Below are 11,886 nucleotides of genomic sequence, written 5' to 3'. Positions count from 1 at the left end.
ATGTGGTGAGGAGGAAACACTGCAGAGTCTCCCCACCTCTTCCTGCAAAATGTTAGCTCTCGTTCGCACCAATCCCTTCGGGTCCTGAATGGAAAGGAGTGAGCAGCAGCGGAGCGGGGCTGTGGGAGCTGCTGATGTGAGCAGCGCTCCCTGGCTCTGCTGCACACCTCGCAAACACTCGCTGCCACCTCATCTGAGCTACCGAGAGAAGCAAAAGCCGCTGCCCGCGCCTTTCTTCAGCAAACCTCGGGTGCTCCTTCGGAGAGGCAGGGCTGAGCCCTCTGCTAATGACTGACATCACCGAGGAAATACGCTTGTTTGTTTTTTTCTTTTTGGCTGCATTTCCCCCCGCACCGGCAGTATCTTGATGGGGAAGCTGATCTCCAAAGGCTGGAGGAAAAGAGATGCTCGAGTTATCATGCTGGGGCTCGACTTCGCTGGCAAATCCACCCTTCTGTACAAACTGAAGAGCGGCCAGGCTGTGGAGACCTGCCCCACGGTGGGATTCAACGTGGAGTCTCTGAGAACTCCCTGTGGCATTTCCTTCACCCTCTGGGATGTGGGGGGACAAGACAGCCTGCGGGCCAGCTGGCCCAACTACCTGGAGGACATCAACACCCTCATCTTCGTGCTGGACAGCACGGACACGGCCCGGCTGGCCGAAGCCATGGCAGCGCTGGAGGAGGCCCTGAGGCACCCCGGCATGGCTGGCACCCCCGTGCTGCTCCTGGCCAACAAGCAGGACGTGCCGGGAGCGCTGGCTCCTGCCCAGCTCGGGGAGATGCTGCGGCTGGGGGGGCTGGCCAGGCACCGCTGGATGCTCCGGGGCTGCAGCGCCCGCACCGGCCAGGGCCTGCAGGAAGTGCTGGCCATCCTGGGAATGCTGCTGCGGGGCTCGGGGCACAGCTCCCTGTCCCAGGAGCAGCTCATCACGGAGCTGGCGGAGAGGAGGCAAGCTCCAGAGCAAACCTGACCCTCACACGGACCCCTCCCTCTCCCGGCTGCCAGCAGGTTTGTCGCGGGGGATCCCAGCCTCCAGGCACCCCTACAAAGAGCACAGCTGCAGCTGGGACACTCGGTGGTGTCGGGGTCTCTCGCTGCTCAGAGTGACCCCGAGAAATGTTAGAAAGTTTCTTTTCCCAGCCCGGCGCTTGAAGAAGGAGTCAGAGCTCTTCATTTCTTGGTCTCAAGGTTGTTTTTTGTATCTTATCTATAAAATTCTTTCCCCTGTCCTGCCCACGTCCATCCAGCAGGACAGTCCAGGCACTCTGGCTGCCCCCAGGGTGGTGTTATGTCTTTATACAAAAAATTACATATACAATATTTACAATTACTGTCCAATACCTATTACCTATGTTAGACAGTAATCTTCCACTCTAAGTCAATCTAAAAGTGCCAACATCACAGCAGAAGATGGAGGCCAAGAAGAAGAAGAAGAAGAAAGGCTGGACACACCCAGATCCCTCCGTCTTGCCCCCCTGAATCCCCATTCTAAAAACCCCAAAATCTACTTTTTCGCCTTGTGATAAATTCACTATCATTCTACTTAATTTGTCATGGCTTGCAGATCTTCATCTAAGGTCAGTAACTTGCTCCACGGGTCATAATCAAAGCCACAGGCATTTTGAGCTCTGTGCCAGGCTCTGAGCCCCCTGGCAGGGGTCTTGGCTGCTCAGGACAGCCAGAGGGATGTCCTGGGTCCTGACATGGGAAACACCCAGCTCCTCACCACCAAAACCCACCAGGAGGATCTCTGAGCAAAACTCCCATCAAGGAGCAGTTTTGGCCACATCTCTTGGACTCCCATCTCTGGCTGCAGCTTGTCCCACTGTCACCATGCTCCACTCATCCACTGCACTTGTGTGTCCAGAGGTTCAGCAAGGATGGTTTTAAATATCTAATAATTTTAACAGAGAGGTGTGCAAGGAACAGAAGTTTTCTTCATTCTGCAGCTCTCAGCCCAGATACATCTATCCAGATGGGATGATCCTCACAAGGAGGGAGCTTGGATGTGCCCCATGCTCCTCCTCTCTCAGCCTGGATCACATGTTCATTGGCTGGGAATGCAGGAAAGCACTGAAAGGAATGGCTGGATGGGAGCACTGTAAGCTCAGGACATCAAATGGGCAAGCAACTAATTGGTTTTAGTGTGGCATCTCCAGGTATAATAATCTTCAAGCCATGGAAACAAGTTGGGATTTGATGGTGTAATGCAGTTTGAGGATATGTGTGTATTAATTTATGCATTTCTTGTAATGGTTCTTTCTTTCTCCATTCACCATTTTTTTCAAAGAATTATTTCATGGAAATTGTCCCTCATTTTCCTTGGATTATGTTTAAATATAAAAAAATCAGACCTGACTTTTAGATGCTTGGAAATATGTCACCATGGCCAGTCAACCTCTAAATATCCTCATGGTGGCCTGAACAGCCAAGACAAACCCTGTTTCTCAGACTTTTGAGACTGCATGAGACCACTCCACATGCACTGGCTGGTGACCATGGGCACCTCTGGGCACAGACACTCAGCTCTGTTCAGGGCAAAGGAAAACACCTGTGCAGCTCACAGCAGGACCAGGTGCCATGTGGCAGTGATGGTCTTTGGCCAGTCCTGCTCAACCTAACATTGGAAAGATGTATAAAATGTGTATCCAAGATTCTGTGATCCAGAGTTAAAATTAAAATATTTCATAGTAGTCCCTGCTTCATTATGAGATGAATGGGGGAAGGGGAGGGATAGGATACAACATTTTTATTTCTATTTTCCATTTCTGTTTCTATTCAGAAATCAGCTGCTTTCAAGGAACAGAATACTCAGCCTAGAAACACCAAGGAGAAATACACAGCAAAATCCCCCTCTGTTCATACATTTTACAGTTGTTAAGGAATAAATTGTCCAGATGCTGCTGGTGCTGTTATTAGCTGTACTTCATAGAAGGCAGCAGCTGGGATAGAGAGCTCAAACAGTCACAAAGAAACAGAATCAGACATTTATAGGAAAGTCTCAATAAAAGAGTCCTTCCAACTGTTTTAGCTGCATTGATGTAGAACTAAAACAGTGCTGCAGTGACGATGTGGCCTAAGCAGTCACAGTTATGAGAGTATTTAAACAGCACTGAACCATATAATTAATTCCATGACCTGTGTGCATGGTGAGGAGGACAAAATCAGTCTTCACATCTTTGCAGGTGGCATAAGCTGGTTGATCTACCTCCAGCTTGTTGCAGGTGGTAATTTTTTGTCTCTAGCACCCAAGGCTCCAACACATCTGTTGGCCATTTTGGACACGAGTTCTAGAGGCTAGTGTCCCAAATGGCCATAAAAGGCTCTGTACTGCATTGCCATGCCAAAAAAACCTTTTACTAGTTGAGTTTGCTGGTGTTTTGGTCTTGTGTCTCACATGGCACAAAACAGAGAATTGTGCAGCAAGGTAAATTCAACAGAGACTGAAAGGGTGTTGTGGTGATGTCTTGCTCCTAATTGCCCCTTGATGCCTGCATTCAGCTCTACAGGATTGTCTGCTGGTAGTAAAAAGAGGCACTGAAGCCTTCCCATTTTTCTCTGACTGTTTTCTAAGCTCTTTAAAAAGATAAAAAGTGGGGTTTTCTGGCAGCAAATAGAGGTAACCACCAGCCTTTGGCAGACATCACCGATTAAAAATGCAAACAGCAAGGTGGGAGGTGAGGAAGGAAGGGCAATGGGAATCCTGAGGGTCTGAAACTGATGAAGCAACATTCCAGTTACTGAAATTGTTCTCACTTCCCCTGAAGCAGTAATTTGGCAAAACACCCCATCTCATGGGGCACCATGTGATTTACCAGCCTTGTTTTCTGGAATAAGGCTTTTCTGGACGCTGGGTCACATTACTCAGCCCATTTTATGCCATTGTTCAGAGACTGTCAGAGCAATGATGGGTAATAATATTTGAAATAGAAACACAGAGTTTACTTCCAATGATTTCTCTTTTCTCCTGTGTTGGACAGCTGCTAAAACAAGTCAGTCTAATGAGCACTGCACTGCTCTAATCAAAGGCTTGCTGGACACTCACCCAGGAGCACTTAAATGTTTTGGTGTCAAAACTCCTGCCTGGTTCAAAGGCAGTCTGCAGGAAGCAGCCAGCTCGAGGGAGGGAAGTTTGTTACCTCTTTCCTGGCAATTCTGCAGGAGAGCCCCTGCCACATGGAGTGATATTAATCCCTAAAACATCTCTCCTCATGGATTTCAGCCAGAAGAGCACCCTCAAACTTAGTTTCCATCTCCACGGGCATGTGATAGATGTCACAGTCTCGGCACCGATTTCTAAAAATAACATAGCTTCTCTCTGAATTGCAGGTAAAAGAAAAATCCTTAGAACTTTTTTCTAGGTTCCTCACAAATTTGAAGCATCCTTCAGGAGTTATTTGTCCCAGAGCCTACTCTGGTTGCTCAAGACCCTTTTTTAGAAACTTTGCTGGATGCACTCTGGTGTGTATTAACCTTTACAGGGACATAACCAGAATCCATAGTTGTGCATTAACCTTCCCAGCCACCCCTCCACTGAGGTGAGCCTTACAATCATCTACTCTGCCTGGAGCTGTCACAGCAGCCTCCCTGCCCAGCCCTATCGGCAATTCCAGCCCCTGGGCCTCCCATCCCTTCTCTGTTTTGCAGGGATCACTGCAGTGGGAGTTACCACCATGCCTTGCTGTTTTTTCAAGGACACCAAGACACCTCCCTGCTCTTTCACACTGTTGATGAAAGGACATAGCTTATTCCTCACTGATTTACTAACTTTTCTGTAGGACTGGTTTTTAAAGCAGCTTCCTGAGTATGAACACAACACAGATTTATTTTTTAATTCTTATCAAGAAGTTTTCCATCCTAGTCCAGAGAGCAGGAAAGCAGCAAACTGGGGAGAAAAAAAAAGCACAACCCCAACAACCAACATTAAAAGCAGGAAGGACGATTCATCTTTCCCTCTTCACCAGCTCAGGAAGGGTGACTCACCTTTTCCCTGCTCTCTTCACAACTTCCATTTTCCAGCCAGTCCATGACACAAAACAGTTTCTACTTGCACAGGAGCTGATTTCTGCTGCTGGCATTGTTGCTTTCTTTTCAGATGGAGCGATGTGCCATTTGTCCTGCAGTTCCTGGTGGAGCTTCCCTAATGGGTTTCAGTATTGCTGAAGGGCCTGAGAGCAGAGGGGAACCATGAGATCCCAGGGCTGCAGGGTGAGGGCATGGACAGTTGCCAAAAGTATTTCAAGAGGGAACAGGCAGGCACAGGGTGCATGAGAGGGATCTGTGGCCGGATGTAAAACTGGAAGGAGAGTGTTTGGGCAGCAGCCAGAGACCTGGAAAATGCTCAGGGGAAGAAAGGTCAATAAGAAGTTCTTTAAAGGCTAATAAGAGCTTTCTTTTCAAATATAATATGGAAAAAAAGTTCTGATTCCCCTTTTTTTGTTAAGAGACAGGCTGTATAATGCAGTGAAATGTCTTCATTTTTGCTTAATACACCTAACAGCTGCAAAGTAATTTCTTCCTCTTGAAGAAACCCTGAAATGCCACTTACAAAGATTCTGCACAGGTAATTTACCAGCAAAAAACAAGGAGCAAAACCACGTGTGATGCCATCTCTTAAAAAAATCAAAACTGGCGCTAAATGGTATTAAAAGCCAGTTATGCAATAATGATTAAGACAGATGACAAACTACTGTTCAATACATCACAGGCTTCAAAGGGTTAATTAACTGGCCTTCATCTAAGCTTTCCCACACTTGATTTTTTTCATGATGCATTTGCTTCAGTCAAAGCCCTGAGCCTGCCATCTGGATATTGTTAAAAATGCCAGGTGAAGGCTGGGATTTGGGTTAGGAACTCAGCAATGCATCCATGGCCAGGAGTGCAACATCCCCACATCTCATACTTCACACAGTGTGACTCGCACAAAATTCCTGCCAAAAGGGAAAAAAAAAGATAATTTAACCAACTGCTGTGACCCAGACCTGACAAGTGTGTCCCCCTCTGCCTGTGCTCCACCTGTCTCTCTGTGGCCCAAAGCACAAACCCCTACTCCAACCCAACCTGGGCACTCCTCCTCTCCAAAGTTCTAATGCTTTAAGCCAGACCAGCACCATCAATGTCTTGTCTGCTAATTGCTGTGAGAAACAATCTCCCTGGAGCTCCTGGAGCTGACAAACTGTTCTTTAATTCTCCCTTACACCTCAGATTTTTGTTAGGATTTTTTTGGCCTGCGCTGGCTGAACACATTTGGATGTGGCAATGAGGGTTTTTTCCCAACAGGCCAAAACCACTTGCACAAAAGCCCTGCTTGGTGAATGGTGGCTCTGCAGCAACACTTTGCCTTGGGCATTAGAGAAAGATCTGCTTTTTAATCGAACAGTGGTGGGGTTACAAAGCCACTGGTTTCTGCACAGAGACAACAAAGTCACATGTGTCCATGTGAGGTTTGATAATGGTGGGAAAGGACTTTGCAAAGACCAAACTGGGGGTTTCCTGGGGAAGAAAAATACCTGCTGGGAGGAGAGTTGTGACCCTCATTTCCTGGGGGATCAGGGCACAGTCTGTTCTGCTTATAAAGACACAAAATTTATACCTCATGATCTTCTGGCTTTTGACAGCACTTAACAGTAGTCCTTTTGTTTAATAATGGTGTAAATGAAGACTAGAAGTCTTCAGTGCTAAAAGTCTACCTTTCAACACAGACAGTGTTTTCAGAGACATGAGGTTTGGGTCAGTACAGGGCTGGAGCAGGGGTTCAGCACTGCACCAGCTGTAAGTGTCTGCACAGTCTGCCTCAGGATGGAGCTGGCACAAGGATGGAGATGTAGCTTCTCCCTGTTCCTTGGGGAAGGCCAATACAGAGGGAAAACACGACAGACCATTCCTGAGGATGCTCCATTTCTGCATGGTGGGGTGGACCCATCACTAGCAAAGCAAAGGAAGCTCAGCCAGGAAGAGCAGGTGTTGGACTGCAAGCATGGGAAAATAATCCTGAGTCTCCAGAGCTGCCCTGGGAAGAATGGACATGATGTCTGCTATGCAGCAGCTCTGCAAAGACAGTGCCTGGGAATGACTGGGAGGGTGGGGGACATGTCCTGCTGGAGATGGCTGCAGGCAACCCCAGGCCTTTGGGTGATACAGGCACCTCAGCCTGGCAGAAAAGTGCTGATTTGACCCCTTGGTTCCTCCAGGCTTTCTTCCTTGGGGAGACCTTTATTCTCCTGTATTTCCATCCTGGGAAGAAGCACTTGTGATTTACTTCAATGAGATGCCACTCTGCCTTAAATTTAAAAAAAATAGATTTGTTGCGGTTTTTTTGCGCCCTACCTTTCTTCCACACCACAAACCCACAGGAACATTGCTATCTGTTCCCCCAGCACATCAGCAGAGGAAACAAATGACCTTGTTGTACCCTTCCCTGGCAGAGCTGAAGACCCCATTGGCCACCTCCACCACTGCATGGGAGCTCAAGTGCTGCTGGAGACAGGAAAATCCCTGGAAAACAGATCCTTAGAGAACTAATTCCCTGGGAAAGATGAGGGCTTCGACCCGAGAGAGAGGCTGAAAACGCCTCAGAATGGCTTCTGACAGGCAGTGTCCTCCTGTGCCCTCAGGGCTGGCCCTGGCCCACCCTGCCCTTGCCTGTCACTGGATCAGCAGCCTGCGGAAATGCAGCCCCCAACTGCCCGGTCCAGGCCATGCAGGAGCATCTCACAGTCCCTTCCATCTTCCTCCCACAACATGCATCCTCATGGAATTATTTCAGTCTCTTTGGTGCTGGCACTTCTTGGATCTCCTTGCCATTTTCTTGAAGGTAACACCCCAGGAAAGAGCTTTAGATGACATGCCTGCTGTGAGCTTTGAGACTGCCTGTTTTATCCATGATAGAATAGCAATCTAAATAATACAGTAGTTAAAAAAACCCAAACAAACAAACAGAAAAAAAAAAAAAAAAACCAAAAGAAACACCCAAACCCTAAAAAATAGGGACAGTGCAGGAAATTTCATCTGCAAAACAAAAGCTAGGCAGCCTCAAGTCAATGGTTCAGTTCCAGCCATCTGTTTCATAACCCTGAGCAACTACACACTGAATAAGGAGCAAATTATGTCCACACCAACTTCCCCTGGTGAAAGGGAGGGGGACAGCCTGACTTGGGCAGTCAGTCCCCGGGCACAGAGCCTGCACTGACACCCACCTAGCAAGGAGCTTTTGCTCCTCTGCCACTGCTTTCAGCTCTCACACTCTCTTAGGCTGGAAGGAATATGGAAGCAGTCCAGCAGCCTGTTGTCTGATGATTCCCAACAGGGGGAGAAGAGAGCCCCCAGGTTCTCACTGGAAACACTTTAGTGCTTGCAGTGCTTCTCTTTGAGGAGGTGACTGGGACTGGGGTAAGAGCAAACAAAGGCCCTGAGGAATACTTTTTGTATTCTTGCAACTGGAAACATAAGAAGCAGCCCCCAGGTTACATCAAGAGAAATAATGGACCTCAGTAAACTTCCATTTCTGTACATGCAGGACTCACATTTGCAAATTTTCTTTCCCATCTTTAAGGGCTGAGTCTTTCTTCTATTAAATTTAAACTAATACACAACTGAGGTGAGTAAAACTCCTGGAGAAATTCAGGAGTTTAGATGTTGACTAAAATATCAAATACAGAGCAAACTGTGACCTTTACAAGAAGTGATTTTTCCCTTTCCATCAGTTATTAATATTTCAAGAACAGACCTCTGGTTGAGTTCACACAAAAACACCTCCCTGGATAATAACAGCCACACAAAGCTCAGTGCAAACTCTTGGCTCCATGCTGCTGACAATGTGGCTGCATAAAACCCCAGCAGTTCGATGGCAAGGAGAAAGGAAAACACTGCTGCTGCAGGAGCAAGGTGCCACCTTGGAAATTACTCCCCTTGGACTGGGCCCTTTTCTCACCAAAGGGTTAAATATTTCAGCACAGAGCCCTGAAATGTGAGAATTTGAGACTGATATTACAGAGCTGGAAGTATTATTGCTAAGTATTATTGCTAATCCAGCACATTCAGATCCCTGTTAATGCTCACAAACGAGCCTTTTGGACAGAAATTTTTCCATGTGAGATGCAGCATTTCAGCAGCAATTGAAACAAACACACATTAAAAGAGTGGGAAGTTTAGCCACTTTTTTTCTAAAAAATTTTATATTTGTTCCAAACTGGTAAAGGCAGTGACTGAGACATCTGAAACAACCAAAAGAGCACTTTTCTTTTGAAAAAGCAACACATTTTTCTATGTATGTGATTTAAAACGCGAGAATTAGAGAAGTCCAAATTCTCCCTCTACACCCATCACCTCCTGAGATGTTTGTGCTTCTGTGCTTAACATGACAAAATCTATGACCACGCCAAGCACTCCTAGAGAATCAGTGTCAAATAAATATTGTCACAATTACTGGGCCAGACCTCCTGCAAGCTGGGATCATCATGGCAAGAACAGAAGGAATTTATCCCTTATTTTCAATGTTATAACATGCAGGCAGTATGCAGATTTCAGGGAGCTCTACCGGGATATAAAAGTACAAAATGCAGGGGAAACCAGCTGCAAACTGCATCAAACAGAACAGAGATGAGTCTAATCTCAGGGCAAGAGCTGCAGCTTCCCCTGAGCATTTCTCTGCACAAACTTACAAACTGACCTTGCTGAAGCCCACTGGCAAAATATTTCAATTTCATCCTCCCTCTTAGTGTACAAACAGTTTTGTAGGGGCAATCATCTGGCTCCATGAATCAGGATTAAAAACAATCAAATACAGCCACTAAAGATTATCAGCCTGCAAATAGCAGGTGCAGACATGAGCTCCCTAACACTTCATTTCAGCACATCAAAAAAATCCAACCACCAGTTTTCCACAGGACCCTACTTAGGAAAGAGGATGGTTAATCCATGTTGCACACCTTTGTGTGTCCCTGGAGCCTATTTAGTGTACGGAGCAAACGGAGAACCAACTTCCTTCCGCAGCTCCCCCAACGCATCCACGGGAGTGTCTTCCTGCAGGGTTTCTAAATCCTTCACAGAACTTGCCATTCTTCCTCTGAGGTTGTGTGGTGACATTCACCTATTCTACTGCTACAGATGAAGGCAGCAGCCCAAAGGCTCCAACCTTCATTTTAAAACAAAAGAATAATCTTATTAAGATTCTTAAGCGTGGTACACAAGGTTGCTATCTCTCCAACATTAAAACTTCACAACTAAGGTTAGAAAAAAATCAGCTTTTAAGTTCCTTTACAAACTGGGCTGCTGCTCAAGAAAGCTGTATCCTGAGTGCATTTGCACACAAAGCTGCTCGTGTGCCTGCAGCAGCAGCTGGAGAGCTCCAGGCCAAGGCAGCAGCACGGAGCAGACCTGCCCATCACCGTCTCTGTGGCAGGATGGTGCACACACAAACTGGGATCAGGGAAGCAGAAAACTGCTCTAGCTCCTAAACTGCATCTTGACACAGAGCAGTTTTCCTGAGCAGCCTCAAATAATGTCCCAGCCTGAAGCAGACCAAACCTGTGCATCTCAGGCAGCTCCAGCTCACGCTCCTGTCAAGGTGACACTGACAATCATAACAAACCCCTGCAGCAAAATCTCCCAAGGCTTTCCTGCTGGAGCCCACAGTTTTCTACTGATTGGGTTTTTATCCTTTTCTTCCTGAAAAGGGCTTCCGAATGGCTTGGCATAATTTGTTGTCCTACATATGTTTGAATAGAAGTATAATTATGCCACAAAAAGGAATACATTTTATGCAACAAAATAGAAGGAACACAACACACTGCATTTGGTGGAAAGGACTAGTTTGAATGACATTCAGAATCTAGAGGGCATTAGCGAAGAGCAGAATAACAGAGTGGGCCTCAGCTATCTGAGATTAAAAAAATCAATGAAACATCTACCTGTCAGTGGCTGTTCTTACTCATTTCTCTGTTCAGCAAATCAAGCAAACAAAATGGAAGTGTCTGTATTTTTACAAGTATGGGGAACATAAAGATGCACTTTACTCTTTCTAAACAAGACATGTCTTAAAATAATGCATTATTTATTCCAATGTAGTGTCTTTCATGTCCTCCAGGTAGGATCTAGAGGATGATTATCAGGTTGCAAAAACCCAACACAGTTCAGTTTGTCACCTGAAAGCTGAAGGAACCAAAGGGATTAAACAGCTTTTGGAAATTGGAGTTAGGTCCTTATGAAATCTTTTTCCTTTATATCCCCATGGACGAACATTTGTAAAGACTTAAACACAGCACTGAAAGCTCTTCTCCATCTCCCACCCATGGAGACAGGGGTTTTTCCAAGTGGCTCAGCCAACTGACACAGAGAAAGGAAGGCAAAACCACAGCTACAGTCACAGGCACCTTTCAAGTGGTCTCCCCTTCCACTGGTGCTGCCCTGTAATTAAAGCAGGACTGTACTAATTAGGAGGCTGCTGGACAACACAAGTCCCGGACACTTCCAAGCTGTTCCCAAGCAGCACCAATGGGGTCACTTGTGCCAGGGGGAGGGATACTGGCCATGAAAGGCTGTCTGGCCCAAGGCCAGTTTTGGTGCACACTCCCTCCCAACCCACACTGGGCAGGAGCTGGGCTCCCCTTGTGCAGGATCCTGAGCTTAAATTAATGCTGAATCAGCAATCAGCCTCGCATCAGGAGCCTGAAAGGATGTTTCTGGAAGTAGAAGACAACTGTGGAAGTTCCTTGACACTCTTGGTCCTCCTTCAAGCCCTTGAACTGAAGTCACTATTTCAATAATTACATGGAACAGCTGTAGCCCTCTTACCAGAGCCCCCTGTACACACCTGGGAAACATCTCCATACAAAGTATAAAACTCCGTATCCAAAGTTTCAGAGATGACTGCATTAGTTTGCTTTA

General features: G+C 46.6%; 1 protein-coding gene across 1 annotated transcript; it reads left to right on the top strand.

Moving 5' to 3' along the window:
* The first annotated feature begins 256 nt into the window (after positions 1-256).
* On the top strand, positions 257-2,569 carry ARL11 (ADP ribosylation factor like GTPase 11). Its single transcript, XM_058800180.1, has one exon. It carries the CDS (start codon positions 368-370, stop codon positions 971-973), a length of 606 nt encoding a protein of 201 aa, XP_058656163.1. The 5' UTR covers positions 257-367; the 3' UTR covers positions 974-2,569.
* Positions 2,570-11,886: the final 9,317 nt, after the last annotated feature.

This window comes from Ammospiza caudacuta, chromosome 2, assembly GCF_027887145.1.
Source record: "Ammospiza caudacuta isolate bAmmCau1 chromosome 2, bAmmCau1.pri, whole genome shotgun sequence".
NCBI lineage: Eukaryota > Metazoa > Chordata > Aves > Passeriformes > Passerellidae > Ammospiza > Ammospiza caudacuta.
Note: the sequence above shows the minus strand (reverse complement) of the source record. Positions and strands in the feature narration are given on the sequence as shown.

Excerpts from the sequence above, each read along its gene's own strand:
- ARL11 (XM_058800180.1), top strand. The coding sequence starts at position 368 with ATGGGGAAGCTGATCTCCAAAGGCTGGAGGAAAAGAGATGCTCGAGTT.